Here is a 20,651-nt window from a genome sequence, read left to right on the forward strand (position 1 = left end):
GCTGCTGATTATAGGCATGCACTACCACACTACACTTCTTCATGCCCAGTTTCATTGTAGTTTTGATTTGCATTTCCCTGATTGTGATGTTTAGCATTTTTATATGCATATTGGCCACCTGTATATCTTCTTTAGGGAAATGTCTATTCAAGTTCATTGCACATTTCTTAATTGATTTCTTTTTTTTCTTGTTGCACTTCAGTTCTGGACCACATTTGATATCATCATCAGTGTTAGTTCACCACATTCACATGACAGCCAGCAGAAAAGTGAAAGAAGTGAAGGGAAGGGAACTCTCCTTAATTTTAAGTGCATAATCCAGATGTTTCATGTATCACTATTCATATCTGATTGGCCATGATTTAGTCACATGGCTCATGCAGCTACAAAGAAGAGTGGGAAATACAGTCTAGCCGGGCTGCTAGGTGTTCAACTAAACAGTCTACCATGATGAAAGAGAAGAATGGATGTTGTGGAATAACTGGCTGCATCTGCTACAACTCAAGTGGGAACTTCTTTCTTTTTGGAAGGTGAAGGTCAAATGTGTCTGGCTTCTTTGATGATCATAAACCTTGAAGCATAAGCAGCATAAAAATAAAGATGCTAGCATGTAGAATTTAGGACTGAGAAGCAGAATCAGAATAATTCATTTAAGAGTATCAGTAATGGATCCAAAACCAAAATATATCTATTCAGCTGATTTGGTGCTGAATGAAGATTCCTTAGTTAAGTGTTCCCCCGACTACTTCATGGAAAAGGAGAAATTTCTTTTTTCCTTCTTTCTCCATGCTAGGGATCAAAAACAAGGTCTCCAGCTTGTGTTCTGAGCTGAACTTCAGCCCTAGACTTCATTAGCCCCACCGCTACTGGAAATTGAATCCTATTGGATGGGTTTTACTAGAAGAGCTCTCTCATGGACATTTAGAAACTCAGTAAGAGATGTTTTAAGTTTTTGAGTAAATCAGCTGAAAGGTGCTATGTAAATGCAAATTACTGTGCAGGCAAGATTTGGTGTTTCCTTGAATTTCAAAAACCCTTAGGTTATTTAATAACAGGCATGGATGCAGCTACACATGAATTCTAGCACTTCTCTTTGCAGGAAATAAATGTTAACCGTTTTAGGATTTTGATTTACTTGTATATACTGCCCTTTATGTTTCACTTCCATATTTTTTAAAATATATTTGGAAAGTGTAGCATGACTGGAAATATGGCCACTAAGCTTTTACTCCATTTAGTCTTTTAATGGTGACATCTATGGATTATGGCTAAAAATGCTGTTTTTTTTTTTTTTAACTTTTGTCAGTTTCCTACTTGATCACAAATAGTGGCAAATCAGTAGAACTAGGAGAGCTACATCCCAGGTCTGCAGGAGAGCACCCAGCACAAAGGAGCTGGCACCTGGATTGGCTTGTGAATCCACTTCAGGGTTAGGACTTCTCTGCACCAGAGTCCTTGTGAAATGGCTAGAAGACTGACTCCTGTGTGACAGCCCTGCACGACCTGGGACAGGCCATTTCACACTTCTCCAAGAATACTCCAAACCAGATGAGCTAACAATACACATATTCTGGAGCTCTTGGAGGGCTGGATAGCTGGTTTGTCTTCCCCTTGCTTCAGATAGGACATGGTGACTGCTTTCCCATTAGGAAGATTCATGCTTCCTCCCTCTGCTATTACAAAGAAAACAAAACTGTCAAGAGACTGCACTGGATGCTTTATCAGCATTTGCAGGCTCAACACAGAGTTGCTCCAGGTGGGCATAGATGTGGAGGCTTCACCCATGTGGTGGTACTCTGCTGGACTCCAGCATCAGATCATCATTGTAGGGGGGCACTACCTCACCAACCGTGTTCTCCCACTTCCTACAGAGAAAGTCTAGAAAGTGAAGATAACCTTGCAACTAGTTTCCTACAATTGCTTAATTATTTCAGTGTAACTCTCTGTAGAATGTTAGCTGTAGAGGAGCCGAAATAAATACAGCTTAAGATTTGAATCACATTCTGTTGTACTTGTTCTCATAAGCCTGAAATAGAATTTTCTAACACCTTTTGTGGTTGGATATACTGAATTTAAATAGGACTGTAGATGTAAACAAAAAGAGCAAGATGTGGATTGATGTGCCTATTTCAGTAAAATGTAGCCACGTTATTTTGGAAATACCGATACTATAATTAATAAAATGACAAGTAGGGGAAAAAACACACAAATTTGGAGAACTGCACTGTAGTGATAATAAAACAAAAAGGACCTGAAGAAAGAATAACGGGTTTTATTTTTTTGAGGATCTTTTCAGGTCTCTATAGTTTACACATTTAAGATAACATACTTTCTTACTAACTTTAATTTTGGTGCGGGAGATGGAACCCAGGGCCTCATGCATATTAGGTATGTACTCTACCATTGAGTTACACCTCAGCTCTATTATTACTAGTTTTAAAAACCATATTTGATCATTACTGATGCCAGTGGCCATGACATGGATCATTATAAATACTTTTCATTTTGCCTTTTACAAAGGCCAAAGATGAGAAATGAGAAAGATGAAATGGTCGGGGCCAAGTTCATGGGCAAGGAGTTATCATTTTCTGATTTTTGTTTTCATGATACTGGATACTGGATACTGCATGCAGGCATGCTCTACCACTGAGCTACATCCCCAGACCTTTTGACACATGTTCTCACTAAGTTTCCCAGGCTGCCTCAGACTTGTGATCCTTCCTACCTCAGTGTCTCAAGTCAGTGGGATTACAGGCTTGCACCACTGTGTCCAGCTCATTTTCTGATTTGTGTAAATAAAATTCCATCTACATAATATGTAGAGTCTTTTTGAAACAAAGACCTCCATGTACCTCAGCATTGCCTGAAAGTACCTGTCTTACATTCAATTTTGCAAACTATTAAAGAATGGAACCTTTATTATGTGGATCCAGTGAAACACCTGGTATAAATCTGGTAAAGTTTGGAACACAAAAATACCAACATCTGACAATTTCAATATATGGCAGTAAGAATTTATATTAGAAGCCTAAAATTAAGGGTTTTTTTTTCTTTCTTTCTTTTTTTTTTTTTTCCCCTTGGTGCTGGGAATTGAACCCAGGGGCACTTAACCACTGAGCCACACCCCCAGCTCTTTTTTGTATTTTATTTGGAGACACGGTCTTGCTGAGTTGTTTAGGGCCTTGCTAATTTGCTGAGGCTGATTTTGAATTCGTGATTCTCCTGCCTCAGCCTCCCAAGCTGCTGGGATTACAGGCATATACTACCACACCCAGTTAAATTAAGGGTTTTTAATTTAAAGGAAGATCTATACTCTTTTGTAAGGCAAAAAATTTAAACAGTGGTTACCTATTACTGGGAAAAAAAAGTATCTGTAAATTAATAAAAAGAATAAAGCTGGCATAATTTTATAAACACTTCCTGGCTCAAATGATAAAACTAGATAGATTTATTAATACACCACTATATTATGCAATTACATAAAATGAGGTCTATAATTCCCTAAAACAGGCAAACTGGGCTTTTCTGCATATATGATTCTGGAAGTGGTTTAAGCATTTGGATTCTGAGATACACACCAAAACACATTACCTAAGTAAGATTTTCATATGGCACCAATTAAGAACAGAGACTTCTCTTAAGAATTTACAGGGCCAAATATGTTCTCATTTTACATCTTTGCTGATTGATCTGGAAGAAATCTATGTAGGAGAGTACTGTGACTTTTTCGTAGCTCTGCCAGTTTAATCAACAGCTCTACATCAAAGCCAGCTACACCCCCCTCTCCATCTATGAATTTGGCTTTAGAGTCAGACATGCTATTCAATATAAAGAGTGTTATCTTTAGATTCTTTTCATTATATCCTGGATAATTCAAGTCAATAGTCACCCCAGTTGAGTGGATTGGTTACTGTGGTCATCTTGTCCCATGGTTATTCAAGCAGTGCCCAACTGTTTGCAAGTGTGAAACAGTCAGAGCTAACACAGACATGATAAGGTCATCAGGAGGAAAGCAGTACTTTCCATGGTGGCATTAATTTATATTTAATAATGCGTGTTACTTTAAACAAGTTGTATTTAGGTTTAAATATTAGAGATGACAAAATAGTGAGACAGGTTCAAGTCATAAAACATGCATAAGACTGAGGAAGAAGAGGTAGATGATAAGAATGACAGAAGAAACAATATAGTTCTAAAACATTTCTCTAAAAAAGCTTTCTTTGTGTTGGCTTTCCATCCATGGTTACCAAAATACCTGACACAAACCACTTGTAGAAGGAAAGATTTATTTTGGTTCATGGTTTCAGTCTATGGTTGGCTGGCTCCATTGCTCTGGGCCTGAGATGAGGCAGAACATCATGGATGAAAGGTGTGGCAGAGGAAAACCACTCAGCTCAAGGCAGCTGGGAAGCAGAGAGGAAGGGACCAAAGATATAGTCTCCAAGGGCATACCCCAAATGAACTGCTTCCTCCAACCATGCCCCTCTGCCTTCAGTTTCCATTACCTCCCAATAGTCCACTGAAGTTACTAATTCATCAAGTGGTTAATCCTCTGATGAGGTCAGGATTCTCATCATCCAATCATTTTTCAAAAGCCCCACCTCTGGACATTATTGCTTTGGGGACCAAGCCTTCAACATATGAGTTTTGGGGGACATTCCAGGTGTAAACTCTAGCACTTTTTAATAAAAAAAGTCTTTTCTTTCAGGTAGTTTTAAAGCACAGGTTATACCATTGTTCTGTAGTTCAACGAACTTCCTGATGGTAAATAATTTGGACTTTGTGGGTCATACCGTCTTTGCCACTAACAAATAGTGCTGAATTGTTCCTTGAAAACAGCCACATGACATGTAAAAAAGTGGTTGTGAATTGGGTATGGTGGTGCATGCCTATAATCCCAGAAGCTCAAGGAAGATGAGGCAGGAGCATCATGAATTTAAAGCCAGCCTCAGCAACAGTTAGGTACTAACCAACTCAGTGAGACCCTGTCTCTAAATTAAAATACAAAATAGGGCTTGGGGATGTGACTCAGTGGATGAGTGCCCCTGAGTTCAATCCCCATTCCAAAAGGGAAAAAAAAAAAAAAAAAAAAAGTGGGTGTGGCTGTTCTAAGAAAACATTCATTTACAAAAACAGGTGGCAGCCTAAATTTAAAGTAAGGGCCATAGTTTGCCAATTTTTCTTCTAAACTAGCACTATCCAAGAGAAATATAATGTGAGTCATATGTAATTTAAATTTTTCTAGTAGCTACATTTATAAAATAAAAATAGGTGAAATTAACTTTTTTTTAAAAAATATTTTTCTTTAGTTGTAGATGGACACATGACTTTTTATTTATTTATTTTTATGTGGTACTGAGGATTGAACCCAGTGCCTCAAACGGCTAGGTGAGCACTCTACCACTGAGCCACAACCCCAGCCCTGAAATTTTTATTTAACCCAATATATTAAAAATTTTATTTTAACATGTAATCAATATAAAAAAACTATTTAGATATATTTCTTTTGCAACTATTGGAGCATTATAGTTATATTTCAAGTGATCAATAGTCACATTGGGTATGGGTACCAAATTGGACCATTATGTTCTAAATTTTCCAAGATAGGAATTCTACAACTAATTTACAGTTTAGTGACACAGTGTTGGGATTTGGATTTTGAAAGATAGGGGATATGATTATATTGCTCCAGGGAGTACAGGACCAGGGATTAAAGCTACTGGGACGAAATATGTGGTGTCAGTCACTTCAAGCTGAGGTGGCCCAGGATTCTAAAGCACAAACTGATAACTAAACTAATAATGCAGTCAGATGATGTTAGCATCACTTAGCAATGCAACAAACCAGATGTCAAAAGACATGAGACATTAGACCATGGAATGATGACAAGTGAGAACTCATTGCTGTGATCTCTGGCTTTCAGTAAACAATGCCAACCATCCTAAGTATGACTAGTCTTCAGAACTTTGACCACAGCAGAATTGGAAACATAAGTGTGTGATTTGGAAGACAAAATTAAGACCTACTTAGCAAGGGGAAAAGCTCCAAACTTAGACTGAATTTTAAAAATGATTTCAGAAGCCAAATGCTTTTTCAATTATTTTTGTTTAACAGTTTAATACAAGTCAGCAATAGTTTAAAAAGTTACTAGAGGGTGATCATAAGCCTTACCTTTGGGAATCTTTTAATTATTTAAATATAGCTATCTAATCAAATCAACATTTCTAAGATAAGAACAGACATCATGTATAGTTAATAAAACTTAAAGGCAAGTGTTTTTAACAAAAAATTTATTACCAAAATACAATATTAAAGTCAATACATGACAAACTCCTGTAAAGCAAAATAAATTATTCTAACATTGTACAGTATTTCCAAAGGTAGTTAAAGAAGCGCTATAGACCTTGCTTCACTGTTCTGAACAGATAAACTGTTCTACCATGAACACAATCCTAGAGTTTCAGCTTTAAGGCATGCAGCTCAATGTGCAGGATAATTTTACAAAATGCAAATCATCCTATTTTTAATAAGATACAGTGTCAGAATTAACTGTAGTCTTTACATGTCAGTGTTCCAGAAACTTTTATACTTTGGCTATAGAAGCAATGCCATAGTGTTACACAATACTTATTTCTTAAAAAAATACATGTATTCATGTCCATGAATATCAAACTCAAATTTCTATTAAATATATTTTATAGAATATTACTTAGAGCACCTTGCTGTACAATAAAAAAAGATTAAATAAGTGTCTATGAAAACTAAAAATATAAGTCTCATAGAGAAGCCTGCTTGTCTTTGCCAAGCCAAGTACGCTACAGGAAGATACAATGTAAACATGGATGCCCACCATTTGCTTTGTGAGAAAAAAACAGAAAATCATTATAAAGCCATCAACAGCTACCCTGAAGAAGATGAAAGATCTAAATCAAAGGCTTCAGTCAGTGTCACACACACACTGTCTGGCCACAGAACTTAAGTCTACAGATCAAGAGGAATATAAGCACAGTACTGTTGGAACACTGGGGACACCAACCACACTCTGGATTATTAAAGAAAGGGAGAAAACATTAGAGCCCTGAAAAGTGTTATTTATAATAATCAGAATGCATTATCTCCCTGATTCTCACCTTTGCTGAATTTAGTTTCTTTTAAAACTATTTTCACTATCAAATCTTAGAACTGTTAAGTGTTCAGAGCAGAAAACAAACAGTATGAACTCTATATGACAAAATGTCTAGTAGCAATAAGTAATTATTCCTATAAAGGGATTCCCTATTCATTATTTTAATAACTCTTTTCTACAATTATAATTGCATATTTAATCTTCATTATTACTTTTAGAAAACTCAATTGTTCTTGGCAGAAACAGTTTTAAGCCTTTCCACAAAATAATATTGGGAAGATTTAAAATATTCTTGGTACATTTTTTTCCTCCTGTAGGCCAAGAGAAAGTTTTTATGGACAATTGAAAGCCAGAATCAGGTGAAAGTTTAAGGGGGCTGAACTTCTGGGTTAACTTTTCCCTAAGGGGTAGGGAATTAAATTCATGATTTCAAATGGAATATTTAAGTAACAATCAAAGGAAGTGGTTTAAGAAAATTAAGAAAGGCAATTTAAAAAGTCACACTTGAAATTTTGGGATTTTTTTTTTTGGGGGGGGGGGCGTTATTAGTATTTTCCAAAGGATATGGAAAAGTAAACCCAAGGAAAATTCTTCTAAGATTGTTACTTTTCTATATGGTTCAATTCTGAAATAGGAGAAAATGCATTTATTTAAATCCATGTATAGTGGATTTGGGAAATATAGTTTAGTATATATAAATTCATTTTATCTTTTCAAAAAGCATATATCAGAAATGAATTAACTTTCACAAATAAATTAAAGCTACCTAAATCAAAGAGCTGCAAAGTTACAGCCAACTGTATGTTTAAATATCATCATCAAAATGAGAAAAATAAAAACAAATTAGACAGTGTTTCAAGATGGCTGGCCCCACTTACATAGTTCCTAATGCTATCTTAAAAATATTAATTCATTTTATTTATACCTGGACTTTGGGAGCAAAATTCTTTCTGAAAACTTTGCCTATATAGTATTCCATTCATGAAACTCTTGCTTTTGGTGTTCTAAGTTTATCAGAGTCACAACCTCAACTCTAAATGTTAGAAATGGATATTCAGAATGTTCATCTGATATAGCACCGTGAAGATGGCGCACTGAATGGTGCACCTGCCTTTTGACTGGAGGCAGAATTTAACAAAAAAATAATGTATAAATAAGTGATCAGAACTACAAAAACAAAACACCCTGTTTTTTCTCACCCACTGAAACAATTATAATACAAAATATGTAATTAATGAGAAACTTATGTGTATTTGACGGCAAGTTTTACTGCGACAGCACATTTACTTAGTTTTCCACATCACACTCTAAACAGAATTTCTTAGAAACCCTATAGAATTGCCAAATTCTGTTTGCTAATTAAAATTTTTACAAACAACTTGAATTTTTACTATATTTTGGTCACATTTGGTTATTTCTCTTCTGCTAAAAATATAACTAAATTAATAAACTTCAGAAAGGAAAATCTCAACAGTAGTACTAAGTTTAAGAGTCCTCTGAATTTTCTCCCTCAACTTCATTTTTATCTTAGTGTTCAAACTATTGCTAAGGCCTGATGTAATTTTTCCATACTCTGTTGCTGCTTTTAGAGACTCATTCAAATAACAAGGAATCCTCACTTAGCACTGAGGATCAGAAAGCCTATTTAACTATCAAACGTATGCTGTGTTCTTCCAGACACTCTGAAAGGAACCTGTGAGAAGTGCCCTGCTGTGCTCAACTAGTCACCAGTTCTGTGAACTTGAGATTGATTTGAGTCTGGTTGGAATGAACCCATTTCTTCCTATTCCTACCAAAAACTCACTGTAAATTTAAGACAACAATTTACTTCTTAAATGTCTATTTATAATCCTGATTTGGTTTAGAGGTCTTTCTTTTGTTTTTGGGAATAAAGGAACGTATTCCACATTGAGTATATGATAAATTCTTATTGAGTATATGATAAATCCAGGGGAAGATTTAAGTGGATCATTTCAAAGCCCTCTATCTGCTTCCTTGTAGACTCTGAAAAAAACCCCTCTAGAAGCTATGTGCCATTCTCACAAGAGACCCAGCGATTCCAGAGCTCGCATGTCAAAAGTAAACACAAGAAAGTTAAGCTCTGCTAAGACTGTGACACTTTTATAACAAGTTTTAGAAGAGTTCCTGAAAAGCCCTTTCTTAACGTTTGCTTGCATGTATGTCTAAACTATAATAAGCTTTTAATAATAAATACACTCAACACTAAGAAGGGGTGACAGAGGATTAATACCGATTACATCTTTGTTCCTCCTCAACCCACTTCCCCTCACTCAAAATATTTAAATATTACTGTTTATCCATTTGGAATTCATTTTATTACATCACAAGTTTGGTTCCAAAGTCACACCTGTCATTTCCTCTCACACCAACTAGTTTTTCTGCATCTAGTAGGTTAGTTATCTGACAGCACAAAGGTGAAACTGTGGTTAACTATTCCAGCTAATTTGTGTTTACAGCTGTGCTGTGGTCTTTATTTAGGATGATGTTTACAATTTCACCCTCATGCTCTTTCATATGATCCAAGAGATTTTCTTTGCTGGTTGATTCAAAACCACAAATGCAACAACAGAAGAGCAAAACGCAATACTCCATTCCAGGAGGGGCTAGACTGGAGTTCTTTTCTAAACTATATGAGGTATTATTCGTAGGGCTCAGTTTCTCATTCTCATTGGGATCTATGACTTCACTGGGTGCTTGGGAAATCAGCTCGGAGGATGACACCAAATTTTCTGAACTTCCAGTGACAGGATCGGCTCTCTCTTCACTGCTGTTTAATAGAGTTTTTCCAGAGGATTTCCCCAGAACTCTTCAAAACAAAACAAAACACACCAGACCTTGAGTGGGCTACCTATACTGTAGGACTAGTAGTTTTAATTCTAACTTTAATTCATATACAGTAATAAAGGGAGGGGGTAGAATCAAATACCTGCCACTTTGTGAAATTGCATCATTAATAGCCTTGTTTACTTGTTCATAGTTGTAATTTTGGTCACTTGCATGCTTCCACATATGAGACTTCAAAGACGGAGGATGGCTGCACACATACCCACATAGAGAACATCTGAAAGACAGATAAGAGAAAAATCAGAACACTCCCATGATGTTATTTAAAATTTAGAATGATCTCTAATAATGATTATAATCCTTCTGCAGTTTTACTAGATATATCATATTTCATGGAATCTCAGATGACTAGTTCTAAGAGATATGGGATTCGGTCATAAGAATGATATTCTAGAGTCAATAAATGAAAGAGGCATTTTATAGAGAACTTACAGGAATCAAGACATCTTGGATTATTTCAGTTATTATATGATCTTGAAAATATTTCTAACAGTAACATATAAAATCTTGACTCCATATTATTTAACAACATACATAAAGAAAACAAAATTAACATTTTATACCACTATATTACTACTTTGTGTGTATGTGGGGGTGATACAGGGGATTGAACCTAGGGACACTTTACCACTGAGCTATATCCTCAGTCCTTTTTTTTTTGGTAGTGGGGGATTGAACTCTAGGGCACTTGATTACTGAGCCACATCTCCAGCCCTATTTTGTATTTTATTTAGAGACAGGGTCTCACTGAGTTACTTAGCACCTCATTTTTGCTAAGGCTGGCTCAGAACTCTCAATCCTCCTGCCTCAGCCTCCTGAGCTGCTAGGATTACAGGTGTGTGCCACAATGCCTGGCTTACCCCAGTCCTTTTAGGGGAAAAAAAAAAAATTTTTTTTTTTTTTTTTTAATCTTGACACAGGATCTTGCTAAGTTGACTATGCTGTCTTCAAACTTCCTCCTCAGCTTCCCAAGTTGCTAGGATTATGGGCATGTGCCACCGTACCTGGCTATACCACTCTATTTCTTAATCAAGAAAGCCAAAAGGAAACCAAATGACTTACAACATGAACTTCGCAGATCCACAGAAAATGGAAGTAGTCATGAAAAAGTTTCAACAATTTAGATTTCATAAACATAATTGTCTTAATATCTTGCATTAGTAGTGTGGTATATTTGTTAAAACTGATGAACCAATATCAACACATTTAAAAAAAATATTAGATCTAATTCACAATTTATACTAGGGTTCTCAGTTTGTACTGTATAATTCTGTTTTGACACCATGACAGTGTTATGCTAGTTCCACTGTCCTTGAAATCCCCATGTTCTATAGACATTGAGCTATCCTTCCTGCCCCTCAATTATAGGCAACCACTGATCTTTTTATTGTCTCCACAGTTCTGCCTTTTCCATAATGCCATATAATTGGAATCACAACAATACACAATTAATGTTTTTCACATCTTTTAGTGGATTGGTAGTCCTTGTTTACTGATAATAACAGATATTGTTTGGATGTACCATAGTTTCCTTATTCATCCACCTCCTGAAAGACATCTCAGTTGCTTCCAATTTTTTTGCAATTATGAAAACTGCTATGAACATTCATATGCAGGTTTTATGTGGATAAAAGTTTTCATCATATGGGTAAATACCTGAGGGCTTAATTGCAAGACTGTATTATAACACTGCTTATCGTTTTTTGGGGGGGCAGGGGTATTGGGGCTTAAACTCAAGGGCACTCAACCACTGAGCCACATCCCCAGCCCTATTTTGTATCTTATTTAGAGACAGGGTCTCACTGACTTGCTTAGCACCTCAATTTTTGCCGAGGCTGGCTTTGAACTTGAGATCCTCCTGCCTCAGCCTGTGCCTGGCAAAACTGTTTATCTTTTTAGGAAACCACAAATGTAGTTTTTCAGAAACATTTCTCTTAAAATATAATTAGAAAATCAAATCAGATAACTCAATTGAACTCTTCCCTAAACCAATAAGAGACACGGTCAACAAATCTAAAGGCATAAGAGTAAAATGAAACCATTAAATATGGGGAAGGAATATAATCTTATTCTAACCCACCACCTCTAATTTAACTTTATGATGGAATGCAGCAATATTTCTATATTAACATGTTCTGAGGATTGGATCCAGGGTCATCAGACTTTGACTTTACAAAATACCACTTTAGGTTTATTTTTTATTTTTTGGTAGTCGTAGATTGACAGAATGCCTTTATTTTATCTGTTCATTTTTATGTGGTGCTAAGGATTGAACCCAGTGCCTCACACATGCTAGGTAAGCGCTCTGCCACTGAGCCACAACCACAGCCCTAGGTTAATTCTTGACAGACCTTTCAGCTGGATGTGGTGGCACATGCTTATAATCCCAGCAATTTGGGAGTCTAAGCTAGAAGGATTGCAAATTTGAGAATAGTCCGGCCAACATAGTGAGACCCTGTCACAAAATTAAAAAATAAAAAGGCTGGGGATGTAGCTCAGTGGTAAGCACCCCTGGGTTCAATCTCTAAAGAAAAAAAAAAAAGTAATGCAATTTCCCTATTAGTGAGGAACTGGCAAAGATGAGTAAGTCTGATAAGATTCTTCATAGATGTGGAAATGCACAATTGATCAAGAGAACGACATACCTGTAACCCCATAAATTCTTAGTTATCTACCCTAGAGACATTCTTGCACCTGTTTACAAGGATACACATACAAGAATGACTACTGTAGCAGTGAACAGAGTGGGAAAAAAGGACATAACCCATAATCAGTTCCTGCACAGGGCCACAGAAATCAATTGGTTTTTCTTCATATAATGCAACATTAGAAAGTCGTTAAAGTCAAAAGAACGAGATTTATACTTTTCACCATGAACCAATGCCAATAATAATCAGTGAAGAGAAAAAAAAAATTTTTGTGTGGTGCACAATTTAAATATATTGTTTAAAAAAACCCAGTATGTATGTATAACCTGTAAATTTATGTATATACATGTTTATATGCTGAACACACACACACACACAAACACATACACACACACACATACACACACAGTTATTTAAAAATGCCTGGAAATGACACATACCAACATCAGGAAAATGGGTTACCCTAGGAAAGAAGGGGTGAAGAAAAGAATAGATGAAGAAGAAAGAAAACGAGATTTTTATTTTTTGGTAGTGGGGACTGAAATTGAACCCAGGAACACTCAACCCCTGAGGCACATCAAAGCCCATTTTATATTTTATTTAGAGACAGGGTCTTGCTAAGTTGCTTAAGAGCCTCACTAAGTTGCTGAGACTGAACTTAGCCTCCCAAACCACTGGGATTACAGGCATGTGCCACCGTGCCCAGCAAGGTCTTAGTTTTATCTACAATGTTTTATTTCTTCAAAATGTAGTAAAATGTTTTAAAATGTTCCTTTTCAAAAATACTTTAAAAAAATCATTAGCCTATTCTCTTTAAAAATTTATAGTTTGTATTCTAAGCCTTTAAGATTCTGTAGCTAAAAAAAAAAAAAAAAGATTCTATAGCTAGCATAAGACTGTCACCAACTCACTGGCTACACACAAAAAAAGTAACCCTAATTAGATGCATCATATTTTAACAAAGCCCAGCTAATCTGTTTTTACTAATATGTTTATAAAAGGGCCGGCATGGTATCCCCTCCACTGCTCAACCACTGAATATTGTGTCTGTATCTATTGTTTTACTGTCACACTGTAGTGTGTACTACCATGTGCTCACAATCTCCCACTTAAGTGGCTCCGGATCAGTCCCTTGAAAAGAGTGATTGCCCTGAGCCACTGGGGCTTGGCACCCAGGTGACAATGGGCAAGAGATGCTATGTATTTCCAGCTAGTATCTCCACTAACTACAATGCTTCGATACATGTTGAATACGGCAACTTATAATATAAATACCTTTTTGTTATGTTATACAAAAGGGAAATATACATCAAATCTTGTTTTTTAGGAATACTTGTGTCCTCACACAGACTACTGCCCAGAAACCTCAGCAGAAAACTTTTATCCATAATGAGCCCCAGAATTCTGTGTACAGCAAAGGATCTCTTGAGTGAAAAGTCAGACTTATACAACCAGAATTTCATACTTTGAGAAAACTGGGTCAAAAAATATTAAAAATTTATCTTATAGAACATCTCTAATGTTACCAAAACTTATTTAAAAAATAAGGATGATGAGGTATTTAAGTAACTTTTCTTAGAAATAAACTTCTAATTTTAGAATAGTTACAGATTTACAGGAATACTGAGTTCCCCCTATTGTTAACATGTTACATTCGTGTGTTATACCTGCCATAAATAAGGAACAGTGTTGATATAGTATTAACTGATGTCCATACTTTATTCAGATTTCCTGAACTTTTACCTAAATATCCTTTTTCTGTTCCAGAATCCCATCCAGTATTTCACATTGAGTCATCCTGTCTCTTTAGGACCTTCTAGACTGGAACAGTTCTCCTCAGACTTGCCTAGTTTCAATTGACCTTGACAAATGTGAGGAACACCAGTCATTTTTTAAATTGCCTCTCATTTGGGGTTGTCTAATGTTTTTTCAGTGAACCTGGGGTTATGGGTTCTTGGGAGAAGCACCAGAGTGGTGAAGTGCCACTGTCATCAACTCATACTATCAATGTGATTTATCATTGTGGATGCTGACCTCAATCACCTGGCCGAGGTCAGGTTTCTCAGTAAGTGACTCTTTCCACAGTGTACACTTTGGAAGGAAGTGACCATTTGAAGCCCCTACTTTACGAGGGGAGTATTAGCCGCCTCTCTGAGGACAGAGTATCTATAAAAATTATTTGGAATTCTCCTGCACTAGTGATTTGTCTCTTCTCACCCACTTATTTATTTGTTCAATCATTATTTCTATCAATATGGGCACATGAATAATTACTTACACTGTTGGACAGAATTCAGTTCATTGCTAACATCATTCCAGCTTTGACCACTTTCCATTAGTCCCTCTGTCCTGCTGACTCTGTCATTTTGTTGGTTTAGTACTTTGTTACTTGCTGGTGCTACAAGATGCACAGGATTATCATTTCTTTAGTTTTTAACTAGTGAATGATATTAGAAACCTAGACTTGGGGGCCAGTGAACTACTTTCATTTTGTAGTGATATTTTTTTCTGATTTCAAAAATTGATCATGTGGTGGTGCATGCATATAATCCCAGCTGCTTATGAGGCTGAGACAGGAGAATCATTGAGTTTGAAGCCAGCCTGAGCAAAAGCAAGGTGCTAAGCAACTCAGTGAGACTCTGTTTCTAAAATACAAAAAATAGGGCTGGGTGTCAAGTGCCCCTGAGTTAAATCCCTGTTACGCAACGCCCTCCCCCCAAAAAAAATTGATTGTAGAAAATTAGAAATATCCAGGAAAAAACACAGAAAATAAAAGTCACTCACAATTTTATCAATAGATAAAACCAATATTATCTTTTAACATATTTTCTAATATCTTAAAATACATATAGAATTTTTATAAAATTGGGATCATGCAAGCCTACTGTTTTATTAATATTCCATTCCCTAGTATGACTTAAACTTTCCATAATAACATATTTAACAGATGCCTTGTATCCTATCATTGAGTGGAACTGACAGAATTCTATCCACCAAGACTCTATTACAAGCAAAAAACAGTTACTATGGTTTAGTTAAATGTTACCAGTCCCCCACCAGAATTGTTCAAATTTCAGTTACTAACTGGTACAGATATGCTAAATGACTAACTGTATAGCAGTAACTTCATTGGTAGCTTTCAGTTCATGACTTCAACACAACTGCAGCATCGTCAGTGAACAGTCAATTTGTTCCTTTCAAAGACTGTCCAAATTGGTCACTATGCTTCTAGTCAGTTCCCTCACAGTCAGCAAAACATACAGTTTGTGTTGTGTCTTTGTCTCCCAGTGATATACCCATATATACCCACTTTTAAAAAATGGATACTCAAAAAGAGGGAATTGGTGGGAAAAAAATGGAAGTGCAGGAAAAAACCTGAAAGAATAATGTTGGAAGCAAAATTAGAAAGAAATGTCAATGGAATTATAGAACAAATAATTGACCAATAGGAAGGCTGACACTGTGGCCATGGAAGAAACCCTGGATGTACAGCAAGAGGATAAAATAGAAGGTGACCTTAATGGCATAAATAAAGAATATGGTTGCCAGAGGAAGTGATGTTGTCAAGATATTCCACATGGAAGAAGCTCTTGGAGAAGAGCTGAAGAGCAAAGGATAAAATGTCTAAAGTGGATCCAGACTTACAAAGGACAGCTGACAATCTGCCACAGAATAGAAAAGATGCTCACTTCCCTGTATCAAGGAAGAATGCAAGCCCTGTTCAAACTATTCTTGGTAAGTTTCTTTTGTACTGAGAATTGAATCCAGGGGTGCTTAACTACTGGCCACATTCCCAGTCCTTTTAATTTTAAAATTTTGAGACAGGGTTTTACTAAGTTGCTTTAGAGCCTTGCTAAGTTGATGAGGCTGGTTTTGAACTTGCAATCCTCCTGCCTCAACTTCCCGAGTTGCTGGGATTACATGTGTGCACCACCACACCAGCCTTGGCAAGTTTTTTTTTATAAAGAGATTAAAAACAAACAAACAAAAAAAAAAACCAAAAAAACCTTCTGAATAAATCTAAATTTTAAATTACAGTATGCTATGGACTACATCTATATGGTCTCCCAAATTCACATTTTGAAACCTAAACTGTCAAGGTGATGATATTAAAGAGATGAGGCCTTTGGGAAGTGACGAGGTTATGAGAGTGGAGCCCTTATTATGAGAGTAGTGCCTTTATAAAAGAGGCTGAGGGAGCTTTTTTGGCCCCATTACACCATGTGAGGATTCAGTAAGGCACCATCACTGAAGAAGAGCACAATCCCTTATCAGACATCAAATAGGCTGGTCCCTTGATCTTGGATTTCCCAGAATCCGGAACATAAGAAATAAATTTTCATTTATAAATTACAGGGTCTAAGGTATTTTGTTACAGCAGCCTGAATGGACTAAGGTACAATGTATTAAAATATATTTCACACTATATTTATAATAATTGACAATAAGAAAAAAGGTCATAGAACAATTATAATTTCCCTATTAATTATTAGAATTACTTTGCATGGTTTCAACTTGCATGGTCATATTTATGGTCCCACACTATTGTATAAACTATACATATATGTGTGTATATACATATACTCAGACAAAACAAGAAATTTATAAGATAGTATACATAAAGAAAGCTTTAAAACACTACTTAGGTACAGAATATATGACTTGAGAGATGAAAAAGCCCATAATTGGGTAAAGTTCTTAATTCTTCCTAAATTAATCCAGAACCTCAACATTACAATACTAATTTTAAGAGACTAGGCAAGCTCATTCTGAAGTTCATATTTGCATGCATTTATCACTCATTCAAAATAACAAGAAAGTGAATTACCTACAAAATCTTCATACTTAACTCCACTTCTTCACTTCTCCCATAGAGTTTGGTTTAATTTGAATACACAATTGAAAAAAAATGTTTTATTATGAAACACATTGTAAAAAGAGTGGTTTAAGGTGTATATGCAGTTCAGAAAATAATAAATACTATACACAACACCTGTTAAAGGGGAACATTACCACCACTGCAGGAGTTCTTTATTTGTTTCCCCCAAGATCTCATAAACCTTCTTCCCCAATTGAGGCACTGACTTTCTAAATTTTTAATTTTATGATTTGCTTGTCTTCTCTCAGTTTTACCTCTCTGTTATCTCTGAACTCCTATTTGTTTTCACGTCTTTGAGTGTAAAGAGAATATTTTATGTATTCTTTGGTGACCTGCTTAGCTCAGTATTTTTGAGATTCAACCAAGTTAACAGGCTTACAGAGAACCTGCTTTTCTTTTAATTTTTACTTGTGCAGTTTCTCAATTTCCGTGATAGAATGTGAAAAGGTTTTTAATATTCATCTAGCATTGTGGTTATCTTTGTATGGAGTGCTTCAGGTTACCTAGTCTGCTGTCTGAAATGGGAGCTCTCTGTTTATTAGTTTAAATTGCTGAGTCAATTTTTGTCCTGCTTAACTGGTCAGCAAATGCTGTGTTTATTTAAAACCTTTTCTGATGATATGACCTATATCCCTTATACTCAAATGAAATATACAGGCAAGTACAAAGATAAATTCTAAAATACTACTTGTATAATTCCCTTGTTTTTTTAAATGTAGATCTGATGTAAAGTGGGATTACACTATAGATTTTCAATCCTGTTTTGCTAATGCTGAGTATTTTCTCATTAAAATTATGCATTTTCAATGGGAATATAATGTTCCATCCTAAAGCATCATTAATTAACCATTTTACTCATTACACAGCTAAAATTTAAAAAATCCTTTTTGCATTCTAAATAATGCTATAATAAATACCTTGTACATCAAACTAAAAACATTGTTGATTATTCTTTAGAATAAAGTCTATTTCTCTCATAAAATTCTTGAAAAGAAAACAAAGAAGTGCACATTCACAGTTAAGAAACAGAACATTACCAATGTACTTTTGAGACTCCCTATGTGCCCTAAACCTTGATGGCCTCCGCATTCCTGGACTGCTGGACAGACTTTTTTAAGCCTTTTATTTGTTAGCATTTACTATGTCAGGGAGAAACCAGGTATAATGAAATATGTATATTTAATTAATAATGGATATTTATGTAAGCAGTGAACCACACATTTTAGCAGTAAATGCTCAAGTTTCTTTTAGAAGTTTATGAAGAACAAGTACAGCGTTCTTCAAGATTTTGAGAATAGTTAAAATTCACTACCAGAAATGCTCTTTTGTGACGTGGTTAAATGTTGCTGATGTGACTAATCAATATCCTTTAATATGAATAAGTCCTTAAAATCTTTTTTAAAGGGAGAAGAAAGGGATAAAGTGTGTGCTTGACAAATAAGCCCTAATTTCATGAATACCTTCCTTTCAGGCTATTCTGGGGGCTGGGTTGTGGCTCAGTGGTAGAGTGCTTGCCTAGCACATGTGAGACACTGGGTTCGATCCTCAGGACTACATAAAAAATAAGTAAGTAAAATAAAGGTCTACCTACAACTAAAAAAGTATTTTAAAATTAAAAAAAAAAAAGAAGGCTATTCTGAAGGAACACTAACAATGGTGAACATTCATGTCTGGATCTAATCTAAGTATGGAAGGAAAATTGAGAATCAATTGATAACATCAAACACTAAAGTGATTTTCAACTGATTAAATAAGAAAGGATATTACAAAGTTGCATAAGGTGGCCTAAATTCATTTATACTCCCTTTTAACCATTTTATTTTTTTGAACCCAGAGGGGCTTAACCAGTGAGCCACATCCCCAGTTCTTTTAATTTTTTTTATTTTGAGACAGGGTCTCATTAAGTTGCTGAGGATCCTGCTAAATTGCTGGGGCTGGTCTGGGACTTTTGATCCCCCTGTCTTAGCCTCTCAAGTTGCTGAGATTACAAGCATGTGCCACCATGCCCAGCTGCAATCCTCCTTTTTTAAAGAATATGCTTCCTTTAGTTAAAATTTCTCATTTTCCATTCCCTCCTCACTTCTCCTATACAATCCCAGGGAGCAACCCAAATTTTATTAGCATAAAAAATTAGAGAAAACCATTATTACATCATCATCCTGACTTATATACTTTACCATACTTGTTTTCTGAAATCCTCCTTACTGTCTACCTTCTTTCATGAAGATGCAAATTTTACAATCATGTGTTTTACTGAGTTGGAAAGGGAAAAGCTGACTCTATTCCGTTGTGACCAAGATACATGTAGTACCCAGGGAAAGGAAAAATGACAGAAAACATATTTTAAAATAGAAAATATGTCTAATAAACCATTTCTAACCACTGTGTCCAACAGTCCAGCAACATCCACATTTCCATTTAGATAACTTACTTTTTCCTAGCCCACCCTGTGCACTGTGTGTGTAGGGAAACCCAAAGTAAAACAAAATCATCAAAAGTAAGCAGCAGCATGGGTACATTTACCATGATATCACCTGTCACAATTTTGTTTTGATCCTTTGGTAGAGCTGCCAAATGCTCATGATAGAGCTGTTTGGTACTTAATTATTCAAGTCTATCAAGGCAAAGTCATATATCTGACATGAGAAGAAGAAAGAACACCCTGGCAGCTTAGCTTGGTAGTCCTGGTAGCCTGTCAATAAGGCCACTGCTGGAGCAAAGCTTTGGAATGCCAGAACCAACAGAATATCCATGTTAATCAATAATATTCCAACCATCTGTATAAAGATGATCTCTTCCCCATGCAGAAAAACTGTATTTTGGCAGCTTAAAGAAAGCCAATGTAGAAAGTCAAGGTTTGTTTTAATCAGCTTTTTCATTGCTGTGACCAAAAGACCTGACAAGAAAAATTAGAGGAGAAAAAGTTTATTTTGGGGCTCACAGTTTCAGCGGTCTCAGACCATAGATAGCGGGCTCCATTCCTTGGGGCCTGAAGTGAGACAGAACATAAAGGCTGAATAGTGTGGCAGAAGAAAGCAGGTCAGCCCGGAGGACATGGCCACCAAGAAGCAATAGAGAGACTCCACTCACCAGATATAAAATATATACTCCAACGGCACTCCCCCAGGGACAC

The 20,651-nt window shown here is 35.9% G+C and overlaps 1 protein-coding gene across 3 annotated transcripts in view; it reads right to left on the reverse strand.

The window, feature by feature from the left end:
* Window positions 1-8,321: 8,321 nt before the first annotated feature.
* The window catches only part of Znf507 (zinc finger protein 507), a 31,507-nt gene continuing 19,177 nt past the window's right edge, over window positions 8,322-20,651 (reverse strand). For all 3 annotated transcript variants that reach the window (XM_015496936.2, XM_015496937.2, XM_048791001.1), the window contains 2 exons: window positions 10,074-10,208; window positions 8,322-9,953 (listed from right to left, as the gene is read on the reverse strand). In XM_015496936.2, coding sequence (XP_015352422.1) covers window positions 9,587-9,953; window positions 10,074-10,208 — 502 coding nt within the window. In that variant the 3' untranslated portion in view covers window positions 8,322-9,586. The remainder of the gene's footprint in view (window positions 9,954-10,073; window positions 10,209-20,651) is intronic.

The sequence above is a fragment of the Marmota marmota genome, unplaced genomic scaffold, assembly GCF_001458135.2.
Source record: "Marmota marmota marmota unplaced genomic scaffold, marMar, whole genome shotgun sequence".
Classification (NCBI taxonomy): Eukaryota; Metazoa; Chordata; class Mammalia; order Rodentia; family Sciuridae; genus Marmota; species Marmota marmota.